Source organism: Callospermophilus lateralis, chromosome 10, assembly GCF_048772815.1.
Source record: "Callospermophilus lateralis isolate mCalLat2 chromosome 10, mCalLat2.hap1, whole genome shotgun sequence".
Classification (NCBI taxonomy): domain Eukaryota; kingdom Metazoa; phylum Chordata; class Mammalia; order Rodentia; family Sciuridae; genus Callospermophilus; species Callospermophilus lateralis.
This window is the reverse complement of record NC_135314.1, coordinates 24,280,454-24,298,363: the sequence shown is the minus strand read 5'-3', so window position 1 is coordinate 24,298,363 and position 17,910 is coordinate 24,280,454. Positions and strand designations below refer to the sequence as shown.

At 36.9% G+C, this 17,910-nt stretch overlaps 1 protein-coding gene across 1 annotated transcript; it reads right to left on the bottom strand.

Moving 5' to 3' along the window:
• Positions 1-286: 286 nt before the first annotated feature.
• Positions 287-17,336, bottom strand: Btg3 (BTG anti-proliferation factor 3). Its single transcript, XM_076868228.2, has 5 exons — positions 17,107-17,336; positions 13,668-13,846; positions 9,925-10,062; positions 5,067-5,274; positions 287-1,290 (listed from the first exon to the last, which is right to left on the bottom strand). The coding sequence occupies exons 2-5, from the start codon at positions 13,838-13,840 to the stop codon at positions 1,051-1,053; spliced, it is 759 nt and encodes a 252-aa protein (XP_076724343.1). The 5' UTR covers positions 13,841-13,846; positions 17,107-17,336; the 3' UTR covers positions 287-1,050.
• Positions 17,337-17,910: the final 574 nt, after the last annotated feature.

Genomic DNA, 17,910 nt, shown 5'->3' with positions numbered 1-17,910 from the left:
AATTTAAAGATGAGGGTGATGGGAAAAGTATCGCTGATCTTAGTTTTTAAAAACTTACTTTTGGAAAAAATATCCAGACTCTTAATAGATGTGTCTCTTTTTTTCTTTTTGTAGTTCAAGTACACTTACAAGACTGATGGGATTACAGTGGTATAAATAGAAGGACTACTGAAGAATCTGAAGTACTGTAATATTTGACTTTATTTTAGACCTCTAGTAAAGACTTAAACATTAAAGTGTCCAAAAGAACATTTCTGCTTTATGTAAAGGTATAAGGCATGTAAGTCAAATGTCACATCAAAATTATCACAGGTCAAATTCTTGGTTAGAAAAATCATATGTATAGTGACTATGATAGTTAAAAGGTATTTTATTATATTTATTTTCAATTAGTTACCACTAACAAATTTTAGGCTTTTTATATGTCGATTTTGGCTTGTGACCTTTGGGAGGGTATGATTAATAAAAAATTGACTTTTTAAAGGAAAACTTGAAATTCTTATTGTTTCTCTTTTTTGCTAAATATTTAGATAAAATACATTGAGGTAAAATGTTCCTTCTGCTTTTTCCTTTGTTTTTTAAGGCACAGAACAAAAACACACATTATCATGCCTCAAACTACTTTTTATTTGCAACTACATGATTTCACGCAATTTTTCTAAAGAATGACATAAAATAGATTTCCTTGTATATAAATAACTTACATACTCTCCATAAAGTAAATGCTTAAAGGTGCTAGAACAAATCGTCCACTCCTACAGTGTTTTGTATACAACAGAGTTGATGCACAATATATAAATACTCAAGTCCAATATTAAAAACTCAGGCACTTGACTAACTTTAATAAAGTTTTTCAAACTATATCAATATATCTAAAGTGCATATATATATTTTTTAAGAAAGATTATTCTCAATAACTTCTCTATAAAAATAAGTTTGATGGTTTTGGCCCATCTAACTTCACTACTGAGTATGAACTTTGAACTTTTAATGTGTAGTAAGATATATTCTATCTTACTCTCAACATGACACTCACAGAATCAAAAGGAGCTAATGAGGTGCTAACATATGAGGATTAATCCAGTGATTCCGGTCACAATGCATTCCAGGAGGAGGTACCCATGTCACTGGAATTGGGCGATATGGTTTATTTTTCCTTCCCTGATTTGGATAACCAAATGGAACAGGAGGAGGATAGTGACTCTGATGGCCATTCCCTCGGTACATTCCTGGTTTTTTCCTGGGCAAAGGGTGCCACACTGGGAGAGGTGGGAATATCAGTTCTGAAATCTGTAAAGAGAAAATACCGAGTTAATTCAAAGGAAAAATTAGTCATGAGTTCAACAAAAAAACTACATGATTTTCCATATATCTCATTAAGACAAAAATCACTCATCTATAACCCCAAAAGTAGATCTAAGTAGTATATGGTTAAGTCTAAATATGTTAAAATCCTCATCCATGATAGGTGATCAGTTTTCCCAAATGAAGAAATGAATAAACTCAAAACACATTTAAGATAACTTCAATCAGAAAAGAACAAAACATGGAACAAATCGAACCTTATATGAACATACAATGTTTTAGACCTGCAGCTTCCACAGCTAGCTAAGTAAGTAGTCATTTAGGGAGCTTCTAAACACAAAACATTCATATTTTAGCCTTTATCTACTGAACAATAATAAAATCTTAGGAATAGAGGCTAAGTATTATGACAAAACTCTCCAGATCATTCTGTTGTAGCCAGTTTAGTGTTTGGGAACAAAACTCTTAAATTGGCCCATAAGTCAGATAGACATCAACTTCACATTATTCAAATCTGTCAGAAATTTTGGAACACCTATGCTCAAAATGCTGCATGCTATACCAGAAGCAGTGGCATATTTCTGTAATTTTAGCAACTTGAAAGACAGGCAGGAGAATTCTAAGTTCGAGGCCAGCCTCAGCAACTTTAGCAAGGCTCTAAACTAAACAACTTAGCAAGATCCTCTCTCGAATAAAAAAAGAAAACACTGGCAACATAGCTCACCTGGGTTAAATTCCCAATCCAAAAAAAAAAAAAAAAAAAAAAAAGCTGCACCTTGTGAATTTCAGATTTCTCTTGATCTCTAATCTGACCAAGTATACATTTTAAAAAATATTTATATTCTGTATAGCATTATATTCAGGATAGAATATAACGATAAAAAAGATAGGGCTAGGGTTGTGGCTCAGAGGTAGAGCATTCGCCTAGCATGCGTGAGGCACTGGGTTCGATCCTCAGCAACACAAAAAGCAAAATAAAGACATCGTGTCCACCTATAACTAAAAAATAAATATTTTAAAAAAAGATATAAAATGGTGGAGAGTGGGAAGTCCCTGTTCTTTATTGAACTAAGCTACCTAATACCCTCCTCAGGAGCAACTGACACTAATCAATTTTTAAATATACCTAAGGGAGATTCTATGCATGTACCTATGAAAGTATCTATACATTTTAAAACATACATACTATTCCTTTTTTTTTTTTGTACTTGGTTTTATAAACATGTTTTCATTTTTCTTGGTAAAATACTTAGGAGCAGAATTGTTGGCTTAAGAGGGCAGATGTATATTTACCTTCAAAAGATAATTTTTTTAAAGTGGTTGCATCATTTTATACTTCCATCAGCAATTTATGAATTCTAGTTGCTTTACATCTTTGCCAATATTTGGTGTGTCAGACTTTTTAATTTGGAAGAAGTAATGTTTCGTTGTGGTTTTTCTTTGCATTTTCCTGATGACAAATAAGGTCAAGCACATTTTTATGTGCTTATTGACCATTTATATACCTTCTTTGGTACAGTGTATATCCACAACTTCCTCTTAATTTTTTTTCCTTTTGGCAATACTGAACCAGGGTCACATTACCACTGAGCTAATATATATATATATATATGTATATACATATATATATACGTAAACACACACACACACACACAATTTTGTCTCAGTGTATGGTTTGACCATTCATTTTCTTAATTCTTTTTTGTGTTTTCAGTACTGGGGATTTGAACCTAAAGGCATTCCTCAGCCCTTTTTATTTTGAGACAAGAGTCTTGCTAGGTTGCTGAGGCGGGTCTAGAACTTGCTGCCCATCTCTTCAGTTGCTAGAATTACAAGTATGTGCCACTGTGTCCAGTTCTTAGTAGTTTCTTTTGATGAGCGAAAAGATTTTTTTTTTAATTCTTTTGTTTTTTATAGTTGTAGATGGACAAAATGCCTTTATTTTGTTATGTGGTGCTAAGAATCAAACTCAGTGCATCACAAGTGCTATGCAAGTGCTCTGCCTCTGAGCCATGCTTCAGTCCCAAGATTCTCAATTTATGAAGTCTGAATTTTTTCTTTTTGTTAGTGTTTTCTGTGATTCCTAGAAGAAATATTTGCCTCTATCAAGATAATGAAGGCACTTCCTTATGTTTTCTTATAAAAGCATCAAATATTTAGCTTTTATGTTTACGTTTATGTTCCATCTGTAATTTTTGATGTGTATGGCCTGGGCAGCATATCAATTTTTTAAATACAATTGTTTCAGTACCAGTCTCTGAAGACTTTTCTCAAATGAATTGCTTTATTAATTTTATATTTATGCTAGAGGGGAGACCAATTGTACATATATGGGTTTATTCTTAACTTTCTATTCTGTTCCATTGATAAGGATATGTTTCTTTAAACCATTAACACACAGTCTCAATGAATGTAGTAATAGCTTTGTATTAGTAGTGGGAGTTTCCCAATTTGATTCTGTTTTAAAATTTTGAATCATTTGTCACTTTCTAGAAAAAAGTTTTTAGAATTTTGATTAATACTGACAAATACTAAAAGCCAAGTCTCTAGGATCTATTTGGGCAGAACTGACATAATCTTCTCTTCTTGATCTGTGGGGAGCTGACTCAAGGAATACCTTTCAAAAACACTCCAGTACAAAGACCACAAGCTAGGCATTTTTTGTCCTTATTTGATAAATCCCTTTAAAGCTTTTGGCAATCCCAGATTCAGGATGAAGAAGGGGACAGAAAGAAACGATTACAGTGGCCCACTTGCCCTGGCTTTCTACACAAAGGCTTGTAATTAGAATGTTTCTCTGCTAGGACATGTTTTGTCCAAGGAGAAATGTTTTTCTGAAGAAGCATGTAAAAGCTTGACTTTCATGCCTTTCTATTGTCGTATTGTTCTTTCATGATGGAGGAAACTAAATGCATTTTAATTTTAAAAGAAATCCGAAAAATTAAGAATCTATTTACTTATAAAGAATAACCAGCAATCAATTCACTTTGAGACTTAAATTCTTGCTTGAGTAATAAAATTGCTACACATCTGAATGCATTACAGGAAATTTAATAAAGGTAATTTACAGTATATAATGCATGATACAGAGAAAAATATTTCTCCATGTTTTAAAGGCTCAATTTTGACACAATCAAAGCTTAATTCATGTTAATAACAGTAATATTAACAATGGTTAAGTGTATCTTGTTTTGTCCATTAATGAACTCAAATTTCAAGCGAAAGAGAAAAGCAAGAAATCTGTGAAAAATCCTTTGTATATAAGTAAGTGAAAGAGTCTCTAAATGAATCATGTATCATATGATTCTTTAACTATTAAAGCCATGAGGGAAACTTTGGCTTAAGTAAAAAATTAACCAAAATATAATTTAGTGAAATTTCTCTTTAATAATGGAAATAGAAAGAACAAGAATAAAGTTAAACCCAAAGATAAAATTGGAAATGTTCAAGAGTACAAAAAATGAGTGGCAATTTTTGAATAAAATATCAGGTATATTTTAACTTTTCTATTTTTTTTGGTGGGGGGAGGGCACATATTCTGAAATATATTTACCCTAGTCATTGAGTAGTCAAGTAGACTTTGGAAAAAGTGATGCAGAATGTCAATTTACATCTCAGAGAACCAGGTTCCCTGTATGTGGGAAAGGCAAATAACTGAATATAAAGACAGAATATAAAGTCAGAAACCATGGGCAACACAGGCAGGAGTACCTGCAGAACATAAGCAATTCCTACTAATGTCTTTAATATGAGACTATTACCTGGTACACAGGGCTCGGGGCTGCAGTCACAGAATTGGGTTTCACTTCTACTTCCTTACTTGTGTCTTCATCTGAAGAGGAGGATCCTGAGTGATAATCAGATGTAACTTTATCAAGGGCCCTGGTAACTTTCTTGGAGATCTCATCCTTGTTCTCATCCTCATTTTCAAAGCTTGCAACAATGAATGCATTGTTTTTCTCTCCATATCTAATAGTATATAAAAAAATCAACAAACTTTAAATCACATCAACAAAGCAAGAAAATGTCCATAAAAACAATCATATTGATCTGGATATGCAATTATTCCAAGGAAACAAAAAAAGGAACCATCCCAGAACTGAATTTGACATATTTAATAACCTAACCCAGCTACATGCCAGCAAGAATGCCATAATTTTCTACTTCTGGAGTGATTCCATTTTCTTTCTTTCTCTACTGATTTAACAATGTTTAAAACATCACAAAAAGATTCATTGTTTTGACTACATTTTTGTATACATCAATGAAATTGCCTGTAAAGTAAAATTTTCCGATTTACTTCTCAATGACCACTCTAAAATATATCCTAGTAATTTAAGTCACAAATCAACTAAACATTTATTTTTACCATGGTTATACTTAAAAGGGGCCTATGTTTCTTATGTTCACACTGACAAAAATTAGATTTCAGACAATTATCAATATTTTTTGTGTGTGTGTGTTTTTATTTTAAGAGAGAGAGAGAGAGAGGGAATTTTATTATTTATTGTTTAGTTTTCGGCGGACACTACATCTTTGTTTGTATGTGGTGCTGAGGATCGAACCCGGGCCGCACGCATGCCAGGCGAGCGCGCTACCGCATGAGCCACATCCCTAGCCCCACAATTATCGATATTGAAGAAAAAAATTCTTCTTTGGGAAAATAAAGGGGTTTTGCTTGAATTATACTGCTTACTCATTTCAAGAACTACTCAGTTCTTAATTTAAAAAAATAAATAAATTACATATGCCTTTTTATCCTTCCAAACATTTTTGAAAGCCTGCTATAGGAAAACTAATTATCAAAATATGAAGTGTTGCGTGTTGATTATTTTTAAAAAGAAAAATTCTGCAATGAGAAAAATGCATAAATTTTACTCAAAAAGGACAGAGGAAAACCCCACAAATCTATTCAAATAGACTATATAATGTAAATACTGTGAAACAATTTCTAATCAGTGTTAGGACAAAAAAATTATTTTTTGAATAGTTCACATAATACATACTTTGAAGTTAGAAACAAAGTGATTCAAGGCTTGAAAAAAGATTAAACAAGTAACTTCAAGTGGAAATGTCAAACTTGATAGACTTTAATAGAAAAATAAGGTTTTACTGCTGTTATTTAATTACAAGATAACGCTTGTTTCAAATTATTTTTTAATCATGGCTATTTCTTTAAATAAGTGTGCTGTGTTCCATTTCTATAGGTTGAATAAAGATATCAGTGCTACCTAAATGTAATGTACAACACTTCTTTCCTCTTCTTTTTCTTTTCTTGTTTATCTCACAAATGGAGTTGTTATAGGTTGGTACAAAGAACACTGGACCAGTTTTTTGTTCTGGCTCTGCCACTAACTAGCTCCATGACCCTCAGAGACAAGTCACTTAATTTCTTCAGGTCTAACTTTCCTATATGCTGAATAAGGAAGCTGGAGTTGGCTGGATAAACTCAGATATCTTCGACTAGAAGTTCTTCTAATAAAAAGCCTAAGCAATTGGGTAAGTTCCTTACAACACAGAATGCATGTATTATATATTATTTCCAAGTTTATGTAACATGAGTGTTTAACAACAGAAACTCACCACTATGTCTTCTCCATGTTTTAAAGGCTCAATTTTGATACAATCAAAGCTTAATTCATGTTAATAACAGCAATATTAACAATGGTTAAGTATATCTTGTTTTGTCCATTAATGAATTCAAATTTCAAGGGAAAGAGAAAAGCAAGAAATCTGTGAAAAAATCCTTTGTAGGAAAAAGGTAGATGTAACAACTGAAGAATCAGCTTTATAAATTCAGATTTCTTTGACACCAAATTAGGTTCTGTATCTTTCCCTCTGTAGTATTTTGGTATGAGGGCCTCATTCACAGTAAGGATAGCTGCTGGCTGTATTACTGTGAATTAGGCCCTCATACCAAAATACTACAGAGGGAAAGATACAGAAAGATACAGAAACATTAGAATGTCCAGTTAATTCCTTAGGAGGATTAGTATTGGACAACCTCTAAACTTTCTAGTTTTCAATGATGCACTGCTAAAACAGGTTAATTTAGTCAATATGAAACTAATCAATAGTTATCTAACGTTCTTTATCAGAAAAAAAGAGACTGCACATATCGTGTAAAAAGTTATACAATATTTTGAATAGGTAATAAAGCTGCCAGCTATTCTCAGATTTTTCTCATCCTAAAAAAAATCTGTTATCTATGCTGTCTCCTCAAATATTTCACTAAATGATAACCTTTCTAACCATATGGTATTCTTTGTACTCATTCACCTTTTCATCCTGACAGAATAACTGAGGACTATAAGAATGTTCTGAGTGCACCAATTCTTTTTTATAATCTCAGTTTCTAGTATACCAATGAGTTACTTAGCACATGCCTATAATCCTAGCATCTCCCGGAGGCTGAAGCAGGAGGATGGCGAGTTCAAAGCCAACCTCAGCAAAAATGAGGCACTAAAGAACTCGGTGAGAACCTGTCTCTAAATAAAATACAAAATAGATCTGGGGATGTAGCTCAGTGGTCAAGTGCCCCTGAGTTCAATCTTCGATACCCCCCCGCCCCCCCCCAAAAAGCACTTAGTGTTCTGGTATCTCTGAGTATATTACACACTGGAGGTGAATTCTATTAGCAGTGGGAAGAAAAAACACATCATAGCCATTTTGGGGCAAATTTTAATTATGTATAAATTATCAGAAGATTAATGAATATGAAGACTTTTTAAAATAACAAAATGAATACGTAGTGTTTTTCATCATCTGGTATTGTCAAATAAGGCAAATATCCACTGAAGTAAAATGTCCATATAACTAAAGCTTTTATCCTCAGGTTCCAAGACTTATTTTAAGCATTCAAAGTAAGTATGTCCAAAATATTCATACAATTACCCAACTTCTTAAACATCCTTAGATATAAAAATTTTCCCTAATGATTTAGAATCATACTATTTAACTATGTGATAATATATTTGTGCTCAACTCTTTAGCTTTTTAACTCTTATCTCTGTCAAGACTAGATAACATTTTTTTGTAGTTTTATGACTACCATGAATAATTTTCTTTCAAATGCTATTAATTTTTTTTTTAATGGGCAGAGAAACTATACAACTAACTTAGAACTATGTGTTAAATAAGAGTTAACTATGGTAAACAAGAAAGTAAGCAATTCAATATGACAGTTTTTCTTGTAAACTGAAGTCTTCTGCAGGAGTCCAGTGACCATAGTCTCCAAAGTCAGACACCAGCCTAAGACGATCTATCCTAAATTTGTCCCAGAATCTTAAACTTGTGATGGCTTACCCTTCCTTTTTTCTACCTGAAAAGAAGTGCTGGAGAATCTAAATCTCTATAAATCTCTACTTCCTCCATGAGGTTTCCCAAAGCAATAAGTTTATATCAACTGTTGGCAAATCAAGTAGTAATTTCCAGGTGTTCCTGATAAAATTTAGTGGAAGAATAACCATGTATTTGTAGCACTACGCATCTTTACTCCCCCGCTCACTGCTGAAGCCGAGAAGCATAATTAGGTTTATAAGCAAAGGAAGCTCTACTACAATCAATACAGAGGCCAATCGAATTGTACCTCAAAACCAAAGAGAAACACCCTTCAGGTTTGGTCATAGGAAAATTCTTGTGGGGATTCCATGCCTCTGGTTCCTCCCAGAGGAATAGCATTTCTGCTTTGTCATCTAGTCAACCTCAAATCATCATTTTCCTGTCAGCTTGAGTTTCATCTTTTCTGATCCCCCACCCCCCAGCACAGCCTCTAAATTTCTCCTTGGTGTCACCTATCACTGCACTTACGTATAATTTCTACTTTTTTTGTTCATTTGTTTTATAGTACTGGAGATTAAACCCAGGGACTTGTAGTCTACCACTGAGCTATATCCCCTTTTAAGACAGGGTCTCATTAAGTTGTCCAGGCTACCCTCAAACTTGTGATTCTTCTTCCTCAGCCTGCAGAGTAGTAGTGATGTAGCATGTGCTACTGTACTTGGCTACATAGATCCAACACAGCACAGATCAGACTATGGTGTCAGGGCTTACCCTTTCTTCTTCCTTATTACACTATGAACTACCTAAAAGGTGAATGTTGCTTTTATTTTTTAAAATCCCACAACTAAAGCATCTAGTCCATAATTTTTTTTGAATAGAGTTCAAACAGATTTCACACCTAGAACTCATCTCTTACAATTCTATGAGATAAGTTCCATTATGAAAACAAAACCTTGAAAATATCCCTGTTACCTGCAAACCAAAATAGGGAAGGGAAATAAAAACAGAGACCAACTAAGTTATTATCCAGTATTATGTGAAATTAGCTTCTTTCCTAAATTGAAGGGAAAGTATACTGCCATGAAAGACAGCCAGGGCACTTAGCAAGATCCTGTCTCAAAATAAAACTGAAAAAGAAAGAAAAAGAAAATAATATCTAGGGATGTCACACAGGTAGAACACTCCTGGGTTCAATCCCCATTACCACATGCAAAGTATTTCATAAAATAAATATTTGAGAAGACCAAACCACCAGTTTATAATCATAAATCTATGTAGGCAGGCCACTCATGAGAGAATTTGGTAAAATCAGTTTAGGTGTCAAAGTTTAGAACTCACCGACAGCACACCTCACATGGATCCACCCAGAGAGTGAGCTCCTTTGGCAAACCCAGGTCACTGTATAAGATGCAGCTGTTCTCACAGGCTTTTAGAACATCAGGATCAACTCTCTGAAACTTATTGACACGAATGCATCTACAATAAAGTGAAGTTATATTAATGGTTTAGGGTTTAGCTAAATCTTAATCATAATCATACCAATCGGCATTTGCCAAAGTACATAATAATAACAACAAAATCCCTGATGGAGAACAAAGGAGCATATTTTACCCTAAATAGATAATATATGTGAACTACAAACTAGGAGGTACATTTAGACTCCCCAGTCTGCTGAAAAGAAGGCACCTATATGAGCCCAGAGTAATCACTAGAACTGGCTCTACCTCAGTTTACCCGGAGACTATTTGACTGCACATGTACAGTTCATGTGCATGGAGTATGAAAACTGCATGGAATTACTGAGAACTCTGAAGGCAAAATTTTTGTGTGCCAAGTTCCTATATAACAAAATTTTCACAAGCTAGGAGGCAGCATCAAGACAACAAAATCTACAACTAACAAAATACCACAACCAGTGTTTCAAATGATATTTGAAAATTCTTATGACATTTTAATGTGTCACGAACCTGTTTTTTTAATCTCAGATAATAATGTTGAGAGGACCCTTTGCCTTACCTGTAGCTGTTCTAAAAATATAGAATTAATCAAGGACATAGAATCATTCATATTACATACTTATGATTAAAATGATACTAAAATATTATTGGTTTATTTCATATAACTTCTTTTTTTAAAAAGAAAATAAGTGACAACTAAAGCCTGTTATGGTTTTATCTAAGAAACAATATTTATTTATCTAAGAAACAATAAATACATCTACAATCAAGAGAACCTGAGTGTTAGCCCTTATTTACTGGGTGATAAATCATTTACCCTCTCCCTCAAACCTTAAACTATAAATATGATGGCACAAAAACAATTAGTAATTGTGTCACAAGATACAAAAAATGAAAAAAGTTCTCATTAGTAATAGCTAATAATAACTGTCTGAATGTTTACTATTCAATGGGCAATTTCTTAAATGCATTGATTATATTAATTCTTAATTCTCGCAATTATCGCATCAGTTAAATATTATTTTCAACCTTATATGGAAACAGGAGGCAGAGAATTTTAGTAACTTTCCAACATCATACAACTAGCAGCAATAGATCTAGATTGTAAATCCAGGCACCAGACACCAAAATTCATGTTATCTGACAATACCCAGGATTGGGGAAGTAACTCAGTGTTAGAATGCTTGCCTAGCATGTGTAAGGCCCTAGTTTCAAGCTCCAGTGCTGCAAAACAGTAACAACAAAAAATACAATAATACAGGTATCTAGTCTGATTATCTGTACTTATCTTAATATCATTAACAATAGAATGTAAGAAGGTGCTTAATCCTTTATAGACAGATTCTAATGTTGTGTAAGGTTAATTCAAAAGCCCCAGCATCAAAAGCAGTTAAGGATAAGGAAATAGATGTTACCCATAATGAAGGTGATACAGGCTCTAAGCCTAAAAATCATATGTAAATATAGATGCTTAAGCAGGATTTTTCTTCAACAAATGTACACAAGTGTGAGTATAGTTGTTACTGGATATTAAACCCAGTATCTCACACATGCAGGTATTCTACCACTGAGCTATATCCCCTGCCCTTGAGACACAGTCTTCCTAAGTTTTCCAGGCTGCCCTTGAACTAGGAATCCTCTTTCCTTAGCCTCCTGAGAAGCCTGATTTACAGGCACATACCACTACACCTGGAAAGTACCTTATATATTTTTATGCTACTTGTTTACACACTGTGACTACTTCTCCTTTAACTACTCTTTGAAAAACAAGATTTTAAAAGTTGCATAAAAATAGTCTGCCACTCAATGTTGTCAGTTTAGTTCTTTCCAATTACAAAGTGTAAGAAACATCCATATTCATGCATATTTGTCTGCATTTCTAATTATGCTTCCAGAATAGATTCTTAGACTTAATGCTTAAAAGGCATGAACATTTTTACAGTTCTTAATGTCAAATTGCCCTTGGTAAGTATCTTATTAGTATATATTACAGAGAAAACATATTTAATGTATAAACATTTGAAAGAAAAAGAATGCTTCAACCTACTCTATAAATTGAAGAGATTTTAATAACTCTGGTTAATACTATATTTTCATATCTATAACATTAACAAATCACCATGAAGTCAAATGTTATTCTACCTCAAAGACTTCACTGAGTTTTAAAATGAGCCAATGATACTTCTGATCATTTGCCAATTTAATCCCGTTCATTTTTTTTTCTCTAGTTTTTAGAATTAGTGGAAATGAAATCATACAATGTTTGACCTTTACCCTGGATTCAATTTCCATCATAGGGATTAAAGGGGAAGAAGAAAGAAAAGTACATGTGCAGAAAAAAAGGAACCCCCCAAAATGACCAAGCCTATGTTAACATCCACATTTCTATTTCAATCCAACAATCCACTACATTTTTTAATTTACTAAGAAACCTCTTTGGATATATGTGAAAGAGGAAATATTGTAATCTTTATTCCATTGTCAATAGGACACTAGCTCTTGTCTTTCAGCAAATGAGAAATAAAGGAATTATATTTTCACCCCCTCCTAGATTCCCTGAATAATCTTATACTTGCAAAAGCTCAGTAAGAAGTTTTTACATAAAAACACAGAAGGCTGATTTGCAGAATAAACTTCAGGGATAACGACAGACTCAAATAAAAGAATTTGTTGTGTTACAATAGTCACAACTGTTCCACTTTTATTTTATATGACCACTTGTACAAATGGGGAAAGGTTTGACAGCTAAGTTTAGGAAGAGATTCTCAGACCCAGTTCTAAGAGGTCACATAAATATTAGGTAGTGAACATGCCAGGACACATTCTGTAGACGCCTGCTCTTCTTTACTTCAAACTTCAAATGTAACTTATCAACCAGAATATAAAAGATAGCTCAAAGAAGAATTTTCTTCCTTCTCAGTGCCAAGTGGTAGGCAGAAAGCTCATGAGAATCTGGTGAGTTAGACTTGAGTTTAAATCCTAGAACTCAAGGATTATTAGCCATGGATCATAGGTGAGTTATTTCATCTACAATATTGTTACCCTGGCTTCTACCAAAAAGAACTATGCATAGTAGCCAAGCATGGTGGTGTGTGCCCAAACTACTTGGGAGGCTGAGGCAGGTAGATGGTAAGTTCAAGGTCAGCCTGGGCAACTTAATGAGATCCTGTGTCTCAATATTAAAAAATAAAAAGGGCCAGATGTAGTTCTGTGGCAAAATGTCCCTGGGTTTAATCCCCCCAAACTGTATAGCATATAAATTACTTTTGGATATAAGAAGACTCAACTCTTACCATGCTTAATTATGAATGATTAGGAGTCCTCTAGAACTGTGAAAAACCCCAAGTACCTATGATACATAGAGAAATGTACTCAGTCATGAACCATTCTATAACCACAAGAGACTAAATCCTATGAGCCTACAGCATTGGCCGCCCAAGTCTAGGCAGTAGGAGTCCATCAACAAATACTTATACTTTAAACTGACACCTCAGAAATTGTCTATATTTTGCACATAAAATCGTTATAGGGATGTTTGGCACATCCTTCAATCCTCTGGCCTTGCACCTTTTCAGGAGTTGATTTGCCTCTAGTTCAATCCAACTGTCCAATGTAATCATTTACCTGTAAGCTTGTCCTTTTGATGGTTTTTCTGGATACCAGTGATTTTTATATTTTTCTTGAAGTATTAGAGTCAATTTCTCAGCAAATCTCTCAACTGCCTCTTTTTTCAACTTATCATGTTTTCGAACTAGCTTTGTGAAAAAGAAGACAACGGCAGCAATTTCATTCTTCATTTTTCCCTGCAAAGATAAAATAGATTTTTTTCAAATAAAACAAAATATAAAAACTGGAAGATAAAGCCCTGCAAAAAATCCTCCTTCAGCTTTTCTTTCTCCTTCCAATTTAATGCTGTATTTCATTGCCTCATATCTGAAGTAGGGAACAATCACTGATTTATGTTTATACAATAAAGAGCTTATTATAAAATACTATTTCAGAACTGTATCACTTAGCTTTTCGAAGAAGTAAAAAGAGCACACCAAATTGTTCCTGTTGACTGAAATGATATCAGATATTAAAGAGAACCACAATAATAAATGATATTATTATACAGATTTCACTAAACATGTCAGTAATTATTTCAGCTTTAAAACATGCAAGAAAGTCCATTTTAAAATTGAGTATTGAAGAGATATTTTAGAAGTTTATAGTTCCTAAAACTGTTATCATATCATCCAGTAATTCCACTTCTTAGCTATATGCCCAGGAGAAATGAAAACACATGTGTATACAAAAACTTGTACAAAATATCTACAGAAGCATTATTCATAAAAGCCAAAAAGTAGAAACAATCCAAGTGTTCACCAACTAATGAATGCATAAATTATGTATATACATGCAGTAGAATATTATTTAGCAGTAAAAAGGAATGAAGTACCAATACATTCTATAACATGGATGAACCTTGAAAACATTATTCTAAGAGAAATAAGCCAGTCACAAAAGATCACATATCATATGATTCCACTCATGTGAAATGTCCAAAATAGGCAAATCTATAGACAGTGGTCTAGGGGCAGGACAGAAGGGGAACAGGAGTGATACTAATAAGTTTAAAAGTTACTTAGGGTGATAAGAATATTCCAAAACTGGGTATGATAATGGTTATACAACTGTGAATATACAAAAAACCCTGAACTATGTTATTTTAGATGGGTAAGTTGTATGGTATATAAATTATATCTCAATAAAACTGTTATACATAAAAATTTCAGCATTGACTTTCTGTAAGTACTTTTTCAGGAATAGATATAAAGTTCTTTAAAAGATAAGACAAAAAATAGTGGCTCCAACAAAACGTATTTAAAAGATAGAAATTCAGGGTTGCTCATAGAAGAGCTAAAAGAAATAATTAGAGATGTAGCTGCATTTTGAAGAAAAGACTCTTAAAATGGCAGATCTGAGTTACCACTGATTAATCCATAAAGACAAAAATCTTGTCTTGGGATTGTTTTGATATATATTCTGTTTACTGGATGAGCTCATTCCTTTGGCTGCTGTAAGTATCTTAGAGTTATTTGGATGCTGCATTTACTAAGCAACACCACCTTTTTGGGAGACTCTGCTATGTTTAGTATAAAACCCAACTAACTTAGCAAAGAGTTTGTTCCTACACATTTAAAAAACAAAGCTGATTCTGTTAGCTTTCTTTCTTTTCTCAACCTGCTCTTTTAAGTCTCTCTTCATAATGTGATTCTTTTGCTCTATGTATAAATTCAAACATGGGAACTTACTGTGAAATAAATTCTATATAGTTTGAGAAGTGTGGTGGCAGTTATGTGCTTTCTGATCCTGGAACACACCTGAATTTTTTCCCTAGGGCCCTAGAATGTCAATTCAGCTTCAATTGATAGGTACCAGGACCTGGGCACAGCTACTTACATAACTACTTCAGTGGACTGCAACTGCTATCGAACTCCCTCCTGAAAAATGTAAGCCATTTCCACTTTATAAAGCTACATTTATACTCTGCCACTTTATGATGGAAAAGAAAACTACTGCAATTTAATACACCGTTTGGGAAGAAACTTGCTGAAGGAACTATAGTAACTTCTATCCCACCAAAGAAAACAAGGAACCACACGAAAGAAATGGACTGAATTCCTTAAATCATTGTCCTCATTCATTAAACTTGCCAACTATGTGATACATATCAGAATTTGGTGATTTACTCTTGTTTGCTTAGTTTCATATAAAAAATAAAAAGGAAGAAGGAAAGGAAAGAACCACTTAGTGGCTGCTTTTGGTTGTAACACAAGATGAGTCATATGGACTTTATTTATTTTTCTGTTTGAAGCAATGGTGACTGGAATAGCTAAAAAGCTAACCCACCCCCAGCAGTATTCTAGGATTCCCAAAGAGTAAAAGAGGGAGAGTTATAAAGTCAGAGAGAGAACAAACAGAAGCAAGAAGGGCCAGTAAGACCATAGACATTTCTAGTAAGTGGCCACAACCCTTCCAACCACAGTCAGAGCAAAGAGCTCCCATTTTAAATATCGCACGGTGACGTCATCCTGGGACGTCGTCACCGCCGCGGCTGCTCCTCAAGTTCTACTTTTGTTCCAGTCTCCTCAGTTCCTGGCTGCGTGGATAAAACCAAAGGAAAACCAAGCCCGGCCTTCGAGGAGTTCATAAGTTTGTAGTTTCCCCTCCCTTGTAACGAAGAGCTAATCGCATCCGTTTCCAGAAACAAATTTCTCTAGATAGACGTCCCAAGGTTGAGGGAGCGGAAGGCTGGCCTCCGGGGTGCGGAGTCCGTGACCGGCCTCGGCGGCGTCACTAGACAGGATCCCGACCATGAGGCGGGGGAAAACTTCAAGGGACAAGAGTTGGACTTTCTGAAGCCATCAGAACCAGCTGCTAAGCACTCCCGCTGGGGATTTAAGAGGGCTGGGCCGAGAGCCACCAAACATCTCCACCCGCTCTTGAGGACGACCTGCAAGCCGGTCGGACTTCTGCAATCCTGGTTTTCTCCCAAGTTCAGGGGGACGGCCCCCGGGCTCCAATTCCTGGCCTTCCCACAGCATCCTCGCTAGGGCGGGCTGTCTCCGGTTGGCGGCCAGCACCCGGGGCCCTGGGTTCGAAGACCCGGCTTCCTTGAGGAGCGACCCTCCGACAGCAAGCCGGGCCCCCGGGCCGCGGAAACGCCACCGACGCGAAAGGGGCTGGCAGAGGGTGGGAAGGCGCAGGGCAGTCGCCCACCCCAAGGCGGAAGGTAACGCGCGGTGGAAACGTGGCACGAGCCTCGAGGCGGCGTCTCCTCGCTCTGGGGCCCGCCGGGGGTCCCGCGGAAACCCCCGCGAGCCATCCCCGCGGACCCCAGCCCTTCCCAGAGCCGAGCCGGAGCCCGTGCACCCGGGTTCGAACCCGCACCCTTCCCCTTCCCCCCGCTCCCCGCCCGCCAGCGAGCCTTCGACGTGGCCGCAGGAACGCTCGGACCACCCTCTCCCGTTGCCCTCAGCCCCGCCATCACCGCCTCCCCCAGTTTGGGTCTCCTCACCGCCGCGGCGCCGCTTCTCTGGGGCTGCAGATTTAGCGGCCGTGACCGTGTCCGGGCCGGAAACCGAGGGCGCCGGCTCAGCGGCCCGCGCTGGGCGACAGGGAGCGCTGCGAGCCTCGTCCGGCGCGTGCGGCTCCCGCGTCGTCGGGCCGCCGAGCGCGCGCTGAGGGGACCGGCTGGCTGGCGGGCTGGCGGGCAGGCGGGCGAGCGCGCGTACGAGCGAGCGCGGTCCCGAGGCGGCGCGCGGGGGTCTAGAGGCCCGGAAGAGGGGAGGGGCGATGACCCGGGAAAGGGTTGGCGCCGCGCGGGACCAACTCGCGCGCCTAGAGGGAGGAGCAAGGGGCGGGGCTTCACTAAGGGCCCGCCCCCGGAGTCCTGGACCGTGCCGCGCTGGTCTTGGCGCGTCTGTGACCCTGCCAGGAGCTGGGCACAGAGCCTGGGTGTGGGTGGCGATTCCCACCGCGCCGCGGACTTCCCTTGTGAACATCTGTACAGAGACCGCGCCGAGGACCGAACGGACCCCGGTCTGGCCTCCATACCTGCCGAGGTGCCTTCGGGGGTCGTGCGGGTCACATCCCTTGGTTCTCGGGATGCTGCTTCCCGCTCTGGTCACTCGTTTCTACTCTGCGTCCTCCCGTGACAGTTTTAGATTCTGTTCTCAGGACCCAGGGCTTTTCCGAACACAGGAATGGCAACTTCACGTTTATGGACTGACTGGTCCCCATCCTTCTTGCTGAAGTAATTTCAGGAGCATTAACTGTGCAGCTCCTCTGCTATATTTGAGGTAGTTAGAACTCCTATTCC

Bases quoted from the DNA above. Each gene is read 5' to 3' on its own strand.
- Btg3 (XM_076868228.2), bottom strand. From the start codon at position 13,840: ATGAAGAATGAAATTGCTGCCGTTGTCTTCTTTTTCACAAAGCTAGTT. The intron at 10,063-13,667 runs GTAAATGATTAC...ACTTTATTGTAG, and splicing joins TCAAAAGGACAAGCTTACAG to ATGCATTCGTGTCAATAAGT. The intron at 5,275-9,924 runs GTGAGTTCTAAA...ATATACTATTAG, and splicing joins CCATGTGAGGTGTGCTGTCG to ATATGGAGAGAAAAACAATG.